Genomic DNA, 22,161 nt, shown 5'->3' with positions numbered 1-22,161 from the left:
ACTATTAACTTGTTAATTACAGTACATGGATTGTTTACATAAGGTGTTGCCCGCTGCCGTCAGCTTATAGGCCGGAAGTTGGATCCATAAATGGGCTTATTTTTTCCTAAACAACAATCAGTCATCTACAGGAATTATTATTTATAAATTGTGGTTTGTGTACAAACTGTTTTTTAAATCACTTTATTTTATTACAGGCTATTCTCTTTCCTTTCCATCTTATGGGATAAATTCAACATGTGAAATTTAAAGTAAAATCCATTTTTCTTTTCATATTACTGAGTTTTCCGCCTTGAAGATATTAATTTCTATTAAAATAAATCAGGACTTGGGAAACCGTATGTTTTGAGAATATTTCCATTTTTAAGAGGTTTCACTGTATTATGATTTTTTAACTATTTTAAATTGTGTTCTACCTTATGAAAAGAATAAAAAACAATTTTTCCCAAGAGGCTCAGTGCTCTTTCATTTTTTCTTATGAATTATTGTTTCAATTTTCTAAGAAGAGTAAAAGATTAAATTAAGATTATTTAAATACAATACAAAAAATATAGTAGTGTTTTTGTTCATTTTTTATTCATAAAGTTTTTGTTACATTATTATGTTTAACTTGTTAATAAACACTTGTTTGTTTTATCTACTTTTTGTCATAAATTTTCTTTGATAAATTTCAGCTAATTTCTTATTCTGCTTTTCAGCTGTAGAGCTGCGGAATAATATAATTCTTGGTGCTAATATTCTTTTTGTTATTGACAACAGTTTTGTTACCAACAGGGTTAGCCACATTTAAATTATTTAGCCTAGAAATGCTAGAAGTGTTGAAATGTGAAAAGAAAAAAAAATCAGAAAGAACAACTGCAAAATTTATTGTTTCTTAATTAATTAAGCAAATTTTTTAATATTAATATTTATTATTTATGTAGGAATACATAATGGCAGTTAACCCTGGTGGCATATTGTGCCTTAAGACAGTTTACTGTTTTTTTTCTTTCTTTTTTTTAAATATAGGAGCTTTATATACATGTGGATTACTTAGATGATTGGTTTTCACTTATGTGCAGCAACTTTACGTACTTAGTTTAAACATACACATCCTTTTTACTTGTGTTTTAATAAATGAATGATTTTTTTTTTAATGGCTTTTTTATTTCAGAAAAAATAAATTTTTAACAATGAAATTGTGATACATATTTTATAATTATTTATTGCTTCTTTCAATATTACTTGTTAACTTACATATAATTAGTATAATTGTTAAGTTTTTTTTTAATAAAATGTATAAAATTTAACCATGTGTGATGTTAGTGAATGTGAATTGTTAAAAAATATAATAATTGTTTTATTTCTTAGTGTATGTATACTTTGTTTATGGATAGGTAAAATTTAAAGGTCTTGTGTCGTATAATTATCCAGAAGTGCCAAATATTTTGTAAGTGTCCTAAATATCTTTAATCATGAATAGTATTTTTCTTACTGTAATAAATATCTGTATTAAAAAATTGTGAAAACTTCTATTGTATTATTGAAATTGACTTTGTTCATCTTTTGTCTGTAATAAACAAAAAAAATTTGAAGTTTGAATTTGCATATATGTATTCCTTTTTAAGCAATGACTTTTGGTAAATTGAAAAATCCTGGTTTAACAATCATCTGATGATTTATTTCCATTTATTAAAATAAAAAAAAAAAAAAAAAAATTAAAGAAGTAGATTGGCACAGTGCCTTACAGAAAGTATGCCTCTTTAAATTGTTGTTGAACATCATGAATACAATGAAGTGATTTTCTATTGAAACGTAGCTACTTTGTTCAGTTCATTTGAATTATGTTTTTGTATTATGTTTTTTTTATATAATAAAAAAATAATAATAAATGTGAATGTTTATAATTATATGTTCATTATCTATCTTTGTGATTTACATACTTTAAGGTGTTGGTCATGCGGTGGGCCTGTACTAGATATTCTACTGGGGCAAAGGAGAAATTGTGTGGTAGACAGGTTATTTTAGTCTATTGTTATTCGTTCAACCTTTGCATATATTGTTAAGGGTAAAATATAGCCAGTATTTAGACACAAATTCATTTTATAATTATATTAAATAAACTGTCAGTTTCAAAATTTCCCTTTTGCACTGGTAGAATACATGGTACAGCTACACTGGATGACCATAACCCTATGTTTCCTTTACAACTTTAGGTATTAAGAAATTTCCCTCTGAAAAATGTTCCAATAGTATGAAATTATATTTTGTCTTACAGCTTTTTTAGGTCTTTGGCATGAATTGTTCTTTGGGAGATAACTAGTGACAAAGGTCAGGATTAGTTACATTTTTCTAACACAGGCACTGCATTTACTACTTTATGAAGTTGTTTCTTATTTTTTATATTTCAACCAACGACTAGGTAGTAATCTTTTATTTATTTAAATAGTTATGTATTTTATTATATTTCTCTTCCTCTCTACAGAAAATTATGACATCGTGTCATCAGGATGTATCAGATGCCCAGGTGTAAAGCATATACAAAATTTTTATGCTTTTTATATTTTTTTTTCTCAGGCATTTTTATATACTTGAGAAAAATATTTCTCATATTTGATGAACGTAATATAAAATTTCATCTTTAAATATAGATGTACGGTAAAGCAGTTAACAGACAGCTTTCCATTGTCATGTTTGTGATTGTAATTTCACAGTGACCAATTTTGAGAGAACAGCATACCTGTATCAAATTCTATTTTAAACTTAGAACAAATACACAAAATTTTAGATGACTAACAAGAAGCGATTGAAAAACTCACTAGGAGACTGTTACCTCAGAAAGATTCTACCTTTTGGTTTCTTAAGCCAAAATTAAAATAAATTGTGATTTACACTCAATTTTCAAGCCATCTGTCTTTTATATTAACTTTTTTAATTTGATATCTTTATTTTTTTCTTGAAACTTCATACTTTGTCCTAAAACAGTTAGTTAAAATACAGTTAAAAGAGCAGATTTAGAAATTGGTTGCTTTTAATAACAAGTTTGTTGCAATCTTCAAAACAGTTTTTTTTGTTAAAAATCCCGATGTTCAGTTAAAATACCCTCAGTACAAGAGGAAAATGTTAAGTACTTAATGAAATTATAATTTTTCATATAAGTTTTTGTACTAGCACAAAGTTAAAAAAAGTAGATTTCATATGCTTATCACTTTTAAAAATATCAACTAGTAGATATAATTAAAAATAAAATGGTCAAATGTAATTGTGTTACTTTCCTACGTTCAGCCTGGTTTGTACAGGAAAATATTATTGTCATGATACAGAAAAGGAAAAACTAATATAAAAGATCCCATACTTCATTTTTTGGAATTTAGTTGGATTTATACATGTGCCAGAAGTTCATAGTGTTAGATTCATGACTATTATTATCAGTTTATTTTTCATATTGCTTTTATTTTATTATCAAACTGAACTTTTTGAGAGCTGTTAGTCTTTTTTAAAAAAATAGTATAATTCTAGTGTTTTTGTTTATTTCACATTTTTTTCACGTAAAAGATCAGTAGATGGAAGCTTAATCATACCAGTTAAATTTCAACAAATACATATTTCTTGGTCCTCTCTTATGGCAAACATTAACTGTAACATTTTAATTAACATTACATTCTGGCCTTGTAAATGTAGGTACATAATACAAATGGCAGTTCACAAAGGTCATGGACCTGGTATTAACTCGCTTCGCACTGAAGAAGCTAAATAATGAGCACTAAAATGATGCACAAAGCACTGAAATGATGTGCTTGAAGAACAATTTCCATACATTTAAAGCGAATTATTTATGATTAAAAAAATAGAGTTATCAGAATTCATTGTTTTGATAGAATATAAATTTACTTTAAAAAATTTGTAATTATATATGTATGACTAATTTCTACCTATATGCATGACTGATTTAAATGGCAGATTTTTGTTTTTTAAATAAAATTGATGGTATATTAGTTTTTAGTAATAATGAATTGTACATTTGAATTACAGTAACAAAGAATTTATTAACAACCTGTCATTTATTCTTTAAATCTGAAGCGATTGAAACAGAAGTCATGTTAATCACATTAAGTAGCTAGCTTCTATTTAATTGCTATAATAAGTGATAACTACTACTGTACTTATATGAACTATTCTATGTATTTTTTATTTTATAACACAAAATGACCCTTTACATTTATTCAGCTGCTGTAGAGTTGAATGTAATCCTTTTTTGGTTTCTTCATTAAGATAATTTATTGTATTATTCAGTTCATATGGATCATGCACTAAATTGTAGTACTCTCTGAAATACTGAAACAAAAAAAATAAGAAATTTTGCCGTTATGATCAGTGATGAAAATTATTATTTTTAAATATTAACTTTTGAAACAATAAACTGAACCAGACTTATGAATAATACATTCTATAATATCTTCAAATGTTTTCAGTCTGTTCTTCACTGACTGGTGTTACTGTTCACATACTGGTGTCAGTTGATGTCATTACTACTGGTTTTTTTTGAGTTCAGCAACATGTATTTAGAAAAGTTTTTTTTTTAGTTTCGAAAACATGTATTTAGAGTAGTTAAATTTGAATTATATTCATTAATTTAGTCTATTGTGTGTTTTTATTTATTTGTAGATTTGACGATTTTAAAGTGATAATATATTTTTTTTTTGTGTAAGTGTAGAATGTCTAGGTTATTCTCATTGTCTATGGAAATATGCTTGCATTTACAAGGTAACCAGTAGTAAATGTTAGCACCTATATTATAGATGTATCTTAAATGTAATGAAAAATATATATGCATAACAACAATATCTTAAAATCCAGCATGCTTTTTGACCAAATTCTAAATACATGTCTGCCTAATTAAAAAAAAACTGCCACTGTTTACACCAGGGTGAGAACAGCAGAACCAGAACCAATTATTGAAGATAGCCAACAGAGCAACTAAAAATATTTTGATTTAAGTTATTAAAAACATTTGTATTTACTAAATTTGGTAGAGGGGTTTATTTTTAATAAATTAAAGTTAGTTTTTTTTTTAATTTATACCATAAATAAATTACTAATTGTTTCACATAAAAATGATTAATATCATTAATGATAAAAGTCATTTAGTTTACTTTAAGAAAAATAACTAAATCTCACAATGAACCACCTTTTTTATGACTTGTTCTAAATTATTTTTCCAAATTCAAATCATTAATTTATTTATAATAAGCATCATTCAAGATTTTCTTCTTCAACTGATTAAAATCATTTCTCATTATGTGGGTTAGCAATGTGGGTGAATTTGTTAAACCAGGTAATTCATTAGACCATCATCAGGTAATTATGAATTTGAGCAAGAAGAAACTAGCTTTACCGTATAATATAATCTAACAAATCTAACCATGTCACCTAAGGTTTGTATTAAACAAATGATTAAGAGTAGGGAGGATAAACCTTCCTTTAGCAAATAGATTTTTGCATACTATTATGTGGGCTTAAACAGACATGGAAATTTAATGGACATCCAATTTCCATTAAATGAAATGTAAACAATTGATTGGAAGTAAACAAGGACATGCAAGTCAATAATCTTTATTAAAAATTGATTTATCAAGTATTTTAAACTTTTTGAGATCTGGTACTGTCAGTGGTTTATACAAGTATTACTTTTAATTATTAGGTTGTCAGATTGCAATAAATAAAAGAACATTTCTAAAATAAAATGTCAAAAACAGGAGATTCAAAACTGAATGACAATTCATTTTGGACATTAATATAACAAAATATGTATCTGGTAATGCCAAATTTTTTAATTATGGCTAGCAAAACATTTTGCCCTAATTTCTTCACCGAGGGTGAAGTAAAGCCATTCTGAAATTCTTGGGGGAGCAAACATGGTAGTTTTATGACCTAAAAATATAATAAAACAATCTTAAAACTGTAAATATAGTAGTTTACAAGAAAACTGCTGCAAAGACCTAAAAATTAGAGTAAAAAACACTTAAGGTTTGCCTTAAATTAACTTTGTTAATTAGCAATAAAAAAAAATTCTAACACAATTTATAGGAAATTTAATATTGAGAAAATTTATGAATAAAGTCAGTAGAAAATAAATACAAGTTTCAGAAACTCTACTATAATTCAAAACAAAATTTGGGAGAAAAATGTTAGATTTTTAAACAAAACAAAATCTTTGATTCTAAAAAATCTGTCAAAACAAATATTAGCTATTTATCTCTAAACACATAAAATGAAAAACAATATAACTTTTATTTTAAATTATTTATTACCAGAATACTAATTTATTAATAAAATATATTAATATACTTTTAAAGAAGTTGTTCAATGTAGCTTCATTTTGTTGAATGCAGTATTCAGCACGATGAACCATGGTTCTCAAGCAAATCTTATAGCATCAGGACTATTTGTAATGGTTGTTGCAGCCTCAATGATATGATGTCTTAGTTTTTCTTGTGTGCCAATATGTGTAGAATAAACCAATTATTTTATTTGACCCTCAAAGGAAATAGTCTGATTGTGGAGGCCACTTTCTGGTTTGTTTTAACCAATCTCCTCTATGAATCATGAGGCCTCCTCTATGAATCATGAGACCTTGCCGTTGGTGAGGGGGCTTGAGTGCTCAGGGATACAGAGTAGCTGGACCGAAGGTGCAACCATATCGGAGAGGTATCTGTTGAGAGCCAGACTAAGGAATGATTCCTGAAAGAGGGCAGCAGCTCTTTCAGTAGTTGTTAGGGGCGTGAGTCACAATGACTTAAACGGCCGTATCAACATCACTCAGTCCTCTGAGTACTGCGCAGCTGAAAGCAATGGAAAACTACAGCTGCTTTTTTTCCAAGAAAATGTGGCTCTCTGCATTTTCACATAGCAACAATGGAGGCGCCTTCCTTGGTAAAATATTCCGGAAGTAAAATAGTCCCCCGTTCGGATCTCCGGGTGGGGACTACTAAGGAAGGGGTCACCAGAAAATTAAAAAATAACATTCTACGAGTCGGAGCGTGGAATGTTAGAAGCTTAAAAAAGGTTGGTAGGCTAGAAAATTTAAAAAGGGAAATGGATAGGGTGAATGTGGATATAGTAGGAATTAGTGAGGTTCGGTGGGAAGAGGAAGGCGACTTTTGGTCAGGTGATTTTAGAGTAATTAACTCAGCGTCAAATAATGGGCAGGCAGGAGTAGGTTTCGTGATGAACAAGAAGATAGGGAGGAGAGTGGAGTATTTCAAAACGCATAGCGATAGAATCATTGTAATAAGGATAAAATCAAAACCTAAACCGACAACGATTGTTAACGTTTATATGCCTACAAGCGCCCATGATGATGATGAGGTAGAGTGTGTATACGAAGAGATTGATGAAGCAATTAAACACGTAAAGGGAGATGAAAATTTAATAATAGTTGGAGATTGGAATGCAAGCATTGGAAAAGGCAAGGAAGGAAATATAGTGGGTGAATACGGGCTGGGCAAAAGGAATGAAAGAGGGGACCGACTTATAGAGTTTTGCACGAAGTATAATTTAGTAATTGCCAACACCCAATTTAAAAATCATAATAGAAGAATATACACTTGGAAAAAGCCAGGCGATACTGGAAGGTATCAGATAGATTATATCATGGTTAAGCAAAGATTTAGAAATCAACTCGTTGACTGCAAAACTTACCCTGGAGCAGACATTGATAGCGACCATAATTTGGTGATAATGAAATGTAGATTGGGGTTTAAAAACCTGAAGAAAAGTTGTCAGATGAATCGGTGGAATTTAGAGAAGCTTGAGGAAGAGGAGGTAAAGAAGATTTTTGAGGAGGACATCGCAAGAGGTCTGAGTAAAAAAGATATGGTAGAAAATGTAGAAGAAGAATGGGAGAATGTTAAAAAGGAAATTCTTAAATCAGCTGAAGCAAACTTAGGCGGAAGAAAGAGAACTGGTAGAAAACCTTGGTTTTCAGACGATATATTGCAGCTGATGGATGAACGTAGAAAATATAAGAATGCTAATGATGAAGAAAGTAAAAGGAACTATCGGCAATTAAGAAATGCTATAAATAGGAAATGCAAACTGGCGAAAGAAGAGTGGATTAAAGAAAAGTGTTCAGAAGTGGAAAGAGAAATGAACATTGGTAAAATTGACGGAGCATACAGGAAAGTTAAGGAAAATTTTGGGGTACATAAATTAAAATCTAATAATGTGTTAAACAAAGATGGTACACCAATATATAATACGAAAGGTAAAGTCGATAGATGGGTGGAATATATTGAAGAGTTATACGGAGGAAATGAATTAGAAAATGGTGTTATAGAGGAAGAAGAGGAAGTTGAGGAGGATGAAATGGGAGAAACAATACTGAGATCTGAATTTAAGAGAGCATTAAAAGATTTAAATGGCAGAAAGGCTCCTGGAATAGACGGAATACCTGTAGAATTACTGCGCAGTGCAGGTGAGGAAGCGATTGATAGAATATACAAACTGGTGTGTAATATTTATGAAAAAGGGGAATTTCCGTCAGACTTCAAAAAAAGTGTTATAGTTATGATACCAAAGAAAGCAGGGGCAGATAAATGTGAAGAATACAGAACAATTAGTTTAACTAGTCATGCATCAAAAATCTTAACTAGAATTTTATACAGAAGAATTGAGAGGAGAGTGGAAGAAGTGTTAGGAGAAGACCAATTTGGTTTCAGGAAAAGTATAGGGACAAGGGAAGCAATTTTAGGCCTCAGATTAATAGTAGAAGGAAGATTAAAGAAAAACAAACCAACATACTTGGCGTTTATAGACCTAGAAAAGGCTTTTGATAACGTAGATTGGAATAAAATGTTCAGCATTTTAAAAAAATTAGGGTTCAAATACAGAGATAGAAGAACAATTGCTAACATGTACAGGAACCAAACAGCAACAATAACAATTGAAGAACATAAGAAAGAAGCCCTAATAAGAAAGGGAGTCCGACAAGGATGTTCCCTATCTCCGTTACTTTTTAATCTTTACATGGAACTAGCAGTTAATGATGTTAAAGAACAATTTAGATTCGGAGTAACAGTACAAGGTGAAAAGATAAAGATGCTACGATTTGCTGATGATATAGTAATTCTAGCCGAGAGTAAAAAGGATTTAGAAGAAACAATGAACGGCATAGATGAAGTCCTACGCAAGAACTATCGCATGAAAATAAACAAGAACAAAACAAAAGTAATGAAATGTAGTAGAAATAACAAAGATGGACCACTGAATGTGAAAATAGGAGGAGAAAAGATTATGGAGGTAGAAGAATTTTGTTATTTGGGAAGTAAAATTACTAAAGATGGACGAAGCAGGAGCGATATAAAATGCCGAATAGCACAAGCTAAACGAGCCTTCAGTAAGAAATATAATTTGTTTACATCAAAAATTAATTTAAATGTCAGGAAAAGATTTTTGAAAGTGTATGTTTGGAGTGTCGCTTTATATGGAAGTGAAACTTGGACAATCGGAGTATCTGAGAAGAAAAGATTAGAAGCTTTTGAAATGTGGTGCTATAGGAGAATGTTAAAAATCAGATGGGTGGATAAAGTGACAAATGAAGAGGTATTGCGGCAAATAGATGAAGAAAGAAGCATTTGGAGGAATATAGTTAAAAGAAGAGACAGACTTATAGGCCACATACTAAGGCATCCTGGAATAGTCGCTTTAATATTGGAAGGACAGGTAGAAGGGAAAAATTGTGTAGGCAGGCCACGTTTGGAGTATGTAAAACAAATTGTTGGGGATGTAGGATGTAGAGGGTATACTGAAATGAAACGACTAGCACTAGATAGGGAATCTTGGAGAGCTGCATCAAACCAGTCAAATGACTGAAGACAAAAAAAAAAAAATTAACCAATCTATCAGTTGCTATATGTATTATTTAATCTCCAGTATCATAAAAGAGAGCCAGTGCACCATTATATATAAACTATACATCCAGTCTATCTGCAACTGAATCCATTTGAAATCTACAATTTAAAATTTCAATTAGATTCATTTGCAAGAAATGTAATTACTGTACTTGCCTTTGTAGCCTTTGTGGTTAGAAAAAGGAATTATGAGATTACCAACAAGAACAAACCACAGTAAATGAAAAGGTATGTTACAAGTGCATTTAGGGATTTCTTCTGCTCGAGTGGTGTTTTGAAAACTGACAATTTCATTTCTTCAGAACCATGATTTATCAGCAACCAGAATTAATGTAAGGAAATTGGGATTTTGTGCATATTTTCTGACAAAATTTTGTCCATTTATTAGAATATAACAATAATATATCTTGTGCATGCTATATGTGAAATAGGTAAAATTGTTGCTGACTTAATTTTCACTAAATGCTTTGTTGTAAAATATTTAGATGACATGAAAATTTGTTTATCTACCATCAGCAAGAAGAAAATTAATTAATGAGCAGAAGTCAACTTTTAAGAGTAGAAAATAAAAAATAATTAAAAATTTTATATCCACCTTTACCAGTAAAAAATATGTGTCTTCTCGAGATCTTCCAGTTTATTTCAAATCATCATCATGAGATAAAAATAATATAAGTAAAAAATTATTATAATATTATTTTTATCTCCTGATGATGGTTTGAAATAACCAAAAAATCTCTAGAAAACACATCTTTTTTGCTGGTAAGGTAGATATAAAATTTTTAATTATTTTTTATTCTATTAAAAGAATTATCAGCTGAAACCATGTTTAAGAAATTTATTTTAGAGTAATATTTAAACACATTTTCTGTAATAATATTATTTTGTGGTCATATTCTTTGATTCTCATGCTATACATACATATTAAATTATTAATACATACATATATAAATTTTACTGTGTTTTTTTATCACACACAACAGTTACAGTAAAATAATGTAATTATACAAAAAAGCATTTCATTAATATGTTTTTACGAATAAGTAAAAAAAAAAAAATAGTCATAATAATTAAAAATTACATTCATTCAATAATAAAATTTATAATCATAATATTAATAGCACTGATATAATTAATATTTAAAAAAAATTAAAGAAATCATGTTACCTCTGAATCTGTAAATTCACAATATATAAAATTATTAGACAGCAGGTCAATTCTTCGAAGGCATGTATATGAATTGTTTTTAGAATCTTGACATTTACAGTCTGCATCAATACTACATTGCTGTAACAATAAACCACATAAGTTTAAAACCATAGAAATTTTTTTTCTTATTTTTTTTTTTGATTCTGGACAGCATCTCTTTATAATCTAACAGTGGTACAATGCCTGAAACAACTCAAGGATTTGCATCCTGTGAATTGAAGTGCATGAAGTCAGGTGAAATGCTAGCAGCCAAAGGCATATTTAATCTGGTTCCTGTAGATCACCAAAGATAAGCAACACCAGATGCACAGGATGGTGTTGGGATTTGTTATTGGCTGATGACCATAATAGCCAATGCCAAAAAAAAACAACAAAATCAACTAAGGTGACTGACAAGTCACTCCCAAAAAAGCAGTAATTTGAAAGAATAACAAGATCCAATACCAGGAAAGATCACTCAGTAGGGGAAGAGAGAAATGAAGTAAGTGGTCTTCTGTTGCTTTTTTAACAGAGCTGAATATTCTGTTGCACCAAATTCAACAAAATGCAGGTGATATTCAGCTCTAGAAGTGAACACCTTATTCAATCATAAGAATTGATTATATAGTGAGTATTATTACTCTCAGAGAAAGTAACTCTGACCAAAGCATGTTGTACCTTTGGAGCTTTATATGCACTAAAGCCATACAAAAATCTTGGACAGATGATGTAAAGCAACAAAATTAATGTACTCCTTACCATTTTGTAATAATGCAGTATGTATCCTGTCGGTAATAAGGTCAATGTATCTACTTTTAAATAGTAATTACTTTTTCTTCCCAGTCATTCAACTGGTTTGTTGTATTACTGCAGTCCTTAAAAATCTACACTAATCTCCTAGTTTCAGCAAGCCTGTTATACATTAAATATAATTTTTTTAATAGTATTTGTTTTCACTAATATTTTTTACCTCCAACTGCCAAATTAACAAATCCGTTTACTTTAAGGTGAGAACAATATTCGAGTTCTTTTGAGAGACTTTTTATTTCATTATTCATATACACTTAAAATTCCTTAATTTAACTCTATTATCTCCTAAAACTACTGTCCCTTTCTTGCTTTTCTTTTATATATATTTCTCAATTATAATGCAAATATTAAAAAAATATTTTTTTTAAATTTCATCTTAATTTCTGTATAGTTAAAAAGGGTTCTGAGTTAGGTAAAATCCATCCCTTAACAAACAATGACAGTGATGTAAATTACAGATAAATACTACTGAAAAAAGCTGCATTTGATAAATAGATGTCACTAGATCAATTAAGTTGAACAATGCTAATAGTGGTTGGTAACTGTTGATGATGGTGTAACGGGATGATGCAAATGATACATCATTTCTATACAGAAAGAAAAAAGAGAGAGAAAATGAAAGAAGAAACAAAAATGAAAGAAAGAAGATTCTTTCTAGAAAAGGACTCATAAAAACGTGCAGAAAATGAAAATTGTTATGCTTGAACAATTAAAAGGACAAATTGGGTACTGGTTCTGCAGGCCAGGTGATATAAATTCTGCCAGGGACTAGTAAAATGATAATTACAAGTTCAAATTCAATTCAGTTAGTGACAAAAATGATTACGGTGTGCAGGAGCATTTGGAGTAAGTGTTTGATAACAAATGAGTGAAGAGTCTATCACGAGTATTATTTGGACAGTAGTTGAAAAAAAGAAGCTGTTCGGCGAGTTATTTGTAAAACACGACTGAAAGTGACAATATTCTATTCATTTATGAAGTCTGTACAGTAGTTCTTTTGTAAACAGTAAAAGTGAATTGTAGACTTCTTGATTGTTATCTTATTGTTAAGTCATTATTAGTTTCAATTAGTTATTATAAAATGTATAGTAAATCATAATTGTATTTTGGTACTTATAATTTAATTTTTATTAAATTAATTTTGTATTTAATTTGAAATGATATTTTGTATAAGTTATTTAGAAATAATAAATTGTATTTGTAAGAAACGTTTACATATACTACCTCCCAATATCCTTGTCAAACCGCGAACAAGTGACAATATTTTAATATATTTGTAATGTATTTAAATATTTATTAATTACATTGTTCTTCTTACATTTAGTGCATGTGAATGTATTTCATATATTTAAACCAATTGAAATCTTGACTGAGCTATGCATAAAATTGCATTTTGTGGTTACTGTCTTTGTATGGGTGTTCTGTTTCATTGAAGTGTTTGCAGAAGTTGATTCTGTTCTATGTGACGTCAGTATGTTTTCCTCATATCTGTAGGTGTGCATCCAGTGTGTTTGATGAAGTATTTACTGTGACTACTGCAGTTTAAATTTAATGCTCCTAGGTCACTATGTTTATCACTATTGACAGTTTTAGGGTATAGCCTTGTAATTTTGTTCATCATTTAAAAAATGACACATTAAAGAGGTTCATAACTGTTTCAAGACAGATGCCGAATAACTGGGAATAACTACAGCAAATCAGAAAAAAGCAGCCATAAGAGAAACGCTGAAAACTTCTATTTAAGGACATTTTTTGCCTTATTTAAAATGCTATTATTTGTTAATTAAGTTCCACAGAAAAAATAATTCATTACACGAATAGAGTGAAATTTTATTGTAGATACTTTTTCATTAAACTTGTAAACAGACTTTCAACGTAGAATCTTTTATATTTCTTCTGCTACTGTTCTTCTGCTTTGAAACAACTTGAAATATTTTGTTTAAATTGAATACAATCTTATTCTTTATATTTGTAATTATGGTTCTCTACATTTTTTAAAATCCTAGACATTTTTCATAAACAAGGCCTGTATTTATGTGCATTTTACAGTGAGTAACCATACAAGTTATTTATATTACTGCCACAAGAAAGGTTTTCCAGATTATCTCTAAAAATTTAATAATAACCTTTTTACTCAATAGACTGTTGTATACATATATTAAATTCATTTTCTTGTTTTGTATTTAATTTAGTTATTCTTGTCTGTTCATATTTGTTATTTTATTTAATAACATATTAGATAAAAAAAAATTGTCTTGTAAGGAAAAAAAACAATTTCTAAGTTACTGTAAAAGATTTGAAAAGACCTACATTATTAAAGAAAATTAAAACACATATTTGTGGAAAAACTTGTAAATATACTTACAGTTAAATTATTATCATAAATCCAAGGACATCTTGGGTCAATTGAATTTTTATTTTCATTGCTTTCTCCTTGGTATTCTATTAGAAATGATCTTGACCTATTGTCTGAATCTGATCCATTTGCTACTCCTAAGAAAGATATTCCATCAAAAGCAACTGGAGAAATTGAAATACCAGCCATATCTAATATGGTACTGGCTATATCAATATTTACCACAGGTGTCAGTCTTGTTTTCTTCTTAGGTATATTTGGTCCTCGTAAAAGTAGTGGAACACGGATATCAGATTCATACATCTGTCTTTTATCCCAAGCAAATCCAAATTGTCCTACAAAAAAAATATTAGTTAAGACTTAAGGTAGTATGACAGCTTATAATATATTTTTCATTCTTTATAAAATAAATCTAAACTTGAATAAAATTTCCAGTAATAAAATTTTGCTATGTCAGCATGGCAAAACATGGTTTAAACTTTTTTTAAAATAAATTTAAATTGTTTTAAAATTTTGTAAATCATCTAATTAAAATTAGTCATACACATTCAATGACAATTAATTAATTAATCAGAACTTGTAAAGCTGATCTGCACTAGTTGTCTGTAAACTGGGCCACTCCTACATGAAGAGTATATTGTATCACGCACTTTAAATTTATAAGCTATTTAGATAATTTTTGTTAGACTAATTAATTATATATGTATTCTAGAGACATTGTGTTTGTTTGGCAAGTGTGTTCCATGTGTGCATAACAAACTTTGACTAGTATAATAGAAGAAAAATTGCTGAAACAAGAAAACTCAAGTTCATTTGAAAGATATGAAGCACTGTGGAGAGTGTGAAGCAGTTAGTATGAAAAAGACATCTTTCTAATATTACAAATCAGACAAAATATTACCACTGCCAAACCATTAAATTAACTGACTAAAAACTAATGAAATTTAATTGAATGGAATTTAGCTGTAAATAAAGAACTAAAAGCAACCTACCAGATACCAATATCATAACTGTTTTATTATTATTTTTTTTTATCAATGTCCCATTCTTTAAAACAAAAGAATTTCTTTTTTCAATGTAATTTCTCCTCCTTTCTTCTGTTTTTAATATATTTCTTGAGATAGGATCAAGAAATATATGATATTATCCAAATTGGGACCCATTTTCTTACCATAAATTTTTAACTTTTGATATACAGTAGTGCGTAAATTAATCCGAACACAGATGTTATTTAATAAAAAGTAACTTTATTTAGGAAAAAATTACACCTGTACAATTTATGAATATGTCTAATAACTAATATCTCCTTTATTCTTATACACTTCACGTACACAATTTGGCATTGATTCAACAAGTGTACTACACATTTTTTTCATTTTTTCATCATGAAACCTACCAATTTATTGCTTTAACAAGATCAACTGTTGTTATACAATTTATTTTTAAGTCATTTTTTGACTACTACCCAAAGACTTCCAATTAGGTTTAAGTTTGGGAAGTTGCAAGTTGCCTGGCCATAGGAGCACTTCATTCTTTCAAAATTTTTTCAATTTTTTGGCAGTATGGCATGGTACCAAATCTTGTTGGAACTCTCTGTCGCCTTGTGGAAATCTGTTTTGAAGTTGTATCATAACCATTTCCTTCAAAATCTTGATATATCTATCAGTTTTCAATATACCATCTACGGGAAGTAATGAACAAAGCCATTCAAATGTGAAACGACCCAAAAACATTCTTTTCTGGGGATTTATAACTGATTGTTGGGTATGAGCCAGTGATGTATTTTCATCTGATTCTTTTCTAACATATGGAACCCTTTGCCCCTGAGCATAAAATTTGACTCATTGGAAAACATGTTTCCAGTCTACTTTGGTCCAGTTAGCATGTGCTTTGGCCCACGCGAACCTTTTTTTATACATTGATGGTGTTAAATCTGGCCTACAAGCTTTCAGTCCAGCTGCAAGAAGTAGGTGTCTAACAGTATCACATGTAAATCTCTTCCATTGGCTGCTAATTCTCAATTTAAGTGCACATCAAATAATTTTGGATCACATTTACTTTTTCTTACTGATCCTGCGTTAGAGTAGTTTTTCTTTCTTGGTCACATTTTCTTTTCTTTTGAAGTGAAAAGGAACCAGTTTCTTTGAATTGTTTTAAAATAGCATCCACTGTCCCTAGTCCAACACCACACTCAAAAGCTATTTGTTGTTGTGTCATATTGGTATACTCAGAAAGAGAAGCAATTCAAATGCTTCTTGGAGTTACGTCCATTAATATGTATTCAAGACACACAAAACAAAAAATATGATTTTGTAATAAAAAATGAAATAAACTTTCACAAAACACTCTTTATAACATGAAAACTGCTAAATAACCAAAGAAAAATAGCCTCACATTACACAAACAACTTAAAGAATCAATGGCAAGCAGTGTAGCCACAACATAGAAATAAACAAAAAATTCCCTGTCTTCGGATTAATTTGCACGCTACTGTAGGTCAACAGACTTTATCGCTGATAGAGCGATCAACAGAGGAATAATAGAGGTCAACAGAGGAATAATTAGCTGATAGCAGGTACACCAAAAAAATGACAGATTATTAAGTACCATTGTTTTTAGAATATGTAGATTATAAAAATGAACTGTATAACACTGTAAAGAGAAAAAAATCAATGTTTCTAAGAAAGGGTTTTATTTTCTATGCAGGTGAATACATTTTTAAAATAGTACGATATGAAGCCCTTCTTGAATTTTAATTATATGGATTTCTTCTGGTACACCGATTCTGAAGTAAAAGTGATATAGAAGAACAATTAGTGTTAAAATGTGTCAAATTAAATGCTCTAGCAGATTGTATGGTAAATTAAATTCAAGTTTAATATCATATAAATCGTAATTTTTTTTTTTAAAGAGAAATTAAACTTCATAATGTCCAAATATATGAGTAGAAAATAGTTGGAGGGAAGTAGGAAATGAAAGAAGTAATCAAAGGAGCTGTAAGGACCTGTAAGTTAAAGGAGTTCCAACAAAGCAACAAATAACCAAAGCGCAGATTTGGTTATTTGTTGCTTTGTTGTTATTTTTTAACATTTGGTGTCTACAGAGTTCACAAGAAGCACAGCACCAACTGCAACTGTCAACTTGATTGGCCCCAATCTGTAGCATTCTAGTACGTATTACAACTTGGATGTGACTTCTGTGTCTATAAAAGATTCTGATAATGTGTTAATTTTGATAACATCTTGTTAATGTTAGGAACTTTAATAATCAAGAACTTCTGAGGAAAATTTACAGGTTTAGTCAGTTAATTACTCTAAATTGTATTCTAAAGCAACAGCTGAATTCAACAAAATATTTCATTAACACTTTTGGCCATGTCTGCACTTAAGTTTGGCTTCAGAATAACCTTTGGGATATAAGATCATTTAACACATTGACTATAGTTCAGTGCAGAGCACTGTAAGGGTATTATTGTGGTGCTGGGTATCTTGACTTGAACTCACCTATAGTACAGCACATGTACTCATATTTGTAGGATGAAGATTTAATATACATTCTTAAATATAATTAGTGCAATTTTAGGTTTAATTATTGCCTTTTAAAGTGTAAATGTTTGCCTTTTAAAGTGTAAATAGAGTAAACACCTACATGTTCTTGGTGTTCTGTACCACATGATATTTATTTCGGACCTTAATAATGCAGGATAAGAACTCTAGGGATCTGTAAGGCACTGCTCAGTATTTTAACAGGTTAATATAAAACATCAGAACTGGTATTCTGATGTTTTCACTTCATTCTCACCTTCTGAGAAGGTGAGAATGACTTAATCATACTTAAATCTGTGATTTCAAAAACACCATACATTACATTCATTTAAAACTATTTTGGTCTTTTTTTAATTTTTCTGTTGAAATACACTATTGAATACAAAAAACCATAAGTTTTATGAACAGAAATGCAGTAGCAAGTCTACAAAATAGTCAATGATTTCAAAAACTTCATACTATCACGACATATGTTGTTCTTGTAATCAACATTTAGAATCAGCTGACTTTAATGTAATTTGGTTATAAATTATCTTGAACAATGTGCAGTGTATTACAGTGTTGAGCTCTGAAGTAAGCGTTGATGCTTCTACAAAAAAAAAAATTGGCATCAGAAATGAAGAATCTTATGAAAGAAGGAAAGCCCCTTCAACAAATGGCTATTCCTGGTAATGTGATTTTATCAGTCCTTAATCTCATAAAATCATTTTCTTATTAAGTTCTGCGTTATAGTTCCAAAGAGATTATATATTTAAATGCTGACTTAAATGTAGAAAAAAAAGTTTGATCTTTTTATGTTGGAAGCCAAATAGCATTATTCCCTAAAATAATATGAAAAATTATATAAATATTATAACAAAATTTTTAATTGTCATTTCAACTTAAGATTGGGTGTCCCCAGGCAGCTGTACGCATCGTACGTGAAGTGTTTGATAAAGAATTAAAAACTCTCACTTGAATGATGTTATAAAGAGAGCTGCAGCAGCAAAGTTATACAAAAAACAAAGTAAGAAATTCTATTAAAAAAATTAGAGGTAACGGGTACATGCAAGAAAGATAATTGAACTGTTGGATTATATTTTGATTTCATGATGACTAAATTTACCCAAAACTCCTGTTCAAGACATTTTTATATGAGGCAACTGATAGTCTGTGTTTTCTGTAATTTGAGAATAAAAAATACAACTATGTTTTATATTTATCATGATAGTTTAACTAGTAGGAACCTTGATAAAGAATCATCATTTTTACATCATTGCATCAAAAGTGAAATTTCCTCTCATATAAAAACCTTATATTGTTCAATCATAATTTTAAAGAGCAATGCAAGGACAATATTGTAATATTATTGCAATGTTCTAGTAACTGGGTGATAAAAACAAAATTTCACAATACTACATGATAACAGGGCCTTTCTTGCTTTGGGAAAGAGATTTTGGAAAAATTAAACTTAAACTTCATATGATTGATAGAATTTATAGCATTTTATAGTATATTGAAATTATTACAAATTCATTGGCAAAGTTTTCTGTAAAATAAGTCTAGCAAACTTTTAAAAGTTGTTGATCAAATTTTTATAAAAGAAGTTGTCTGTCAGGTTGTCTTGCAAAGTTTTCTGTAAAATAAGTCCAGTAAGAGGATATATTAGTTTTAAACGTTGGTGGCCAAATTTTTATAAAAGTTGTCTGCCAGATGGTTTATACAGGAGAAAAGTTTCAAAAGATAACAAAAAGAAACTGTATTTTCAACCTACCCTGAATTTAAACATTCAAGTTTATTTAGCTGAAATCTGGATTTAATCTTTTTTTTCTTTTTTAGGGGGTTATAGGCATTGTGGGCATCAACTGCTATGGTCATTAGCCATTTTTTTAAACAAAAAAGAAAAAAATTCTTTTCCTACCTGATACAATAACTAGCAACCTAATCGAATGACTAGTCTTGTCAGTCATATCATCAAGAAATAGACTTGTCATAGCATATTAAAACCCCAGACGAACACAAGATGACAAGGGTGTGTAGGGCTTATGTCATTTAAAAACATACATTCCATTTCTAAAGAAATGTTGTTAAATCTATAAAAATGGCTTTGAAGTCCTGCAATTATTAAAAACTCATCCTATGCTCAAAAGACTTATAACTAAAAGAACTCAAAGTCAAAAAACTTATAAAACTGACTATATGCACATGATCTATTGCCTAGCTTTACTCTTAGAGCATTCTTTTTTGCTTTTTTCTCCATCCTCCTGGCGGCCTCCACCTCTGATTCCAGGATGCCTGAAGCCTCAGACAAGGAATCTTCTGATCCATCTCCGCAATAAATCTCAGAGGATGTTTTTCAGCTGGTATAAGATGATACTAAACTAGATGGAACAATGAGCATTGCATCAGAGTCTAGACTTGATGCACTCCCTGCTAAAATGTTTGGCGTGGCTTAAGTGCTCACTATTTCTTTTAGAGGCCTCTGTGCTTTCAGGGACTCCATTGTTGCTTGTACAACACTCTTTTTTTAACATTATTATCTCTTCTTTTTCAATTTCTGAAATGGGGATTTCTACAATCTGTACTTTGACTACTTTGGCTTCACTTTCCTTCACCTTGTTCCTTGGTGGAGAAGAACTTCTTTTGTTTGATCACATCTGCTGTCTTCTTTACTGGTTTTGGGCTGTCTACTCTGGTTGGTCGTTTATTAAATTTTTTATTAATATGTTAAACCATACTAGCTAATGCCAGTGCTAACTCTGCAATTACATCTTTCAGTTTGAAAAAAGCTGCAGGAGCTGCAGCAATCTGTACATATGACATTACCTTCGTGAATCTATTTTGAACAATTTTCTTTGCTTCAAAGTAATTTACCTTTTGAATGGTTTTTACCTCTTGGATTGCTACTTCTTCCTCGTACAATGGAAAGTTTCATGATCTAGCTAGGTGATGATCAAGACCATTTACACAAGCAAAAGATCTCTTTCCTTTATAACATGCTGCAGTATTTTCAAATCTCTGTCATCCAAAGCATCATGATGGAGTTGGGATGAACGGACAGACGTCTGATCTGTGGAAGCCAGTTTTAATTTTTTCTGGACACTTTAGTTTATTAGATGACAAAACATGCAACACGAAGGGTAAAACTTGTATATTGTGTCATGTTTTCAATCATCGACACACTACAACTCCCTGTTCATTCAGTTCCTCGACAATCTTCTCCTCTGTACAGTACAAGAAGTCCCTGCACACGACTACACCCTTTGACATATTTAATGTACTATGCAGTGTAACCTCAATGTCCAATACTTAAATCTTCTTCACCTTGAGTAACTGTGATGATTGTAAATTATTAATGGTTTCAATGAACAATCCTACAGCAGTCTTTCTAACTTCTTTTACTGGTCCTCCTGCAGTTTCCATGATGCATCAAACCATCACGAAAGGACTAATCTTTCTAGACTCCATTCTTTACTTTTTATAACCAAGTATTTTAGTATCACTGCACTAATTTTCAGTTGAAACTTGATTCGATCAGACTTTTCTTTTTTGCTAGACTCGAAACTCTTTCTTTGCTTTGTTTTTTGAAGACAAAGGTTCCCTTGGATGAGATTTTTATGTGGTCCCTCTGCCAAAGAAAGTGTGAAAGTTGAAAATTCTATGAAAGAGACACCAGTCATATGTCACAAGGTGCAGGCAGAGAAGCAGTTGGGCATGCTCCAGATCACTGATCCTAGGCGATAGAGAGAGCTATGGCAGAATGGAAAAATTCTGCAAGGAGCCTCTGAAAGCCATCAACAAAGCCAAGCAGAATAGATGGAGGGAGATCTGTACCCAGCTGGAGGAGAACCCTGGGGCATAGCATACGAATTGGTAACAAAGAGGCTGGGAAGATCACTCCCCAGGCTTGCTGAGGTGCAACTGTGGGAAACCTGTTACCGAGAGATGAGATGCCAAGATGGAGTGAGTTGGCAGCCACAGAGATTCTGTGTTTCGGAGGAGCTGTGGTACATGGTCTCTCAACTCTGTCCTAGTAAGAGCCCAGGGGTGGATGGAGTGCCTCTGGAGGCAATGAGGATGGCAAAGGTGGAGGCCTCCCCAATCACTTTTTTGAAAGTATTTAATGAATGCCTGTTTAAGGAGAGATTCCCAACACCATGGAAGATGGTGAGAGTGGTTCTCTTCCTTAAGGGAGGTGGTCTAATGAGTTACAGGCTGATTTGAGTAACTGGTAGCCTGGGGAAACTTTTTGAAGTTATTCTGACAAACAGGCTGCAAGAGGAGTTAGAGAGAACTGGAGGATTCTTGGACAAGCAATATGGCTTCCGGAAAGGAAGAAGCACAGTGGATGCTGTTAAAAAGTGACAGAGGTGGTGGAGGTGGCAGCCCGGGG

The 22,161-nt window shown here is 30.6% G+C and overlaps 1 protein-coding gene across 3 annotated transcripts in view; it reads right to left on the bottom strand.

Annotated features, from left to right (window-relative positions):
• Nucleotides 1-775: 775 nt before the first annotated feature.
• LOC142323222 (N-acetylglucosamine-6-sulfatase-like) overlaps nt 776-22,161 on the bottom strand; it is a 57,384-nt gene continuing 35,998 nt past the window's right edge. For all 3 annotated transcript variants that reach the window (XM_075362579.1, XM_075362581.1, XM_075362580.1), the window contains 3 exons: nt 14,254-14,579; nt 11,058-11,177; nt 776-4,314 (listed from right to left, as the gene is read on the bottom strand). In XM_075362579.1, coding sequence (XP_075218694.1) covers nt 4,168-4,314; nt 11,058-11,177; nt 14,254-14,579 — 593 coding nt within the window. In that variant the 3' untranslated portion in view covers nt 776-4,167. The remainder of the gene's footprint in view (nt 4,315-11,057; nt 11,178-14,253; nt 14,580-22,161) is intronic.

The sequence above is a fragment of the Lycorma delicatula genome, chromosome 4, assembly GCF_047948215.1.
Source record: "Lycorma delicatula isolate Av1 chromosome 4, ASM4794821v1, whole genome shotgun sequence".
NCBI classification, from domain to species: Eukaryota; Metazoa; Arthropoda; class Insecta; order Hemiptera; family Fulgoridae; genus Lycorma; species Lycorma delicatula.
Note: the sequence above shows the minus strand (reverse complement) of the source record. Positions and strands in the feature narration are given on the sequence as shown.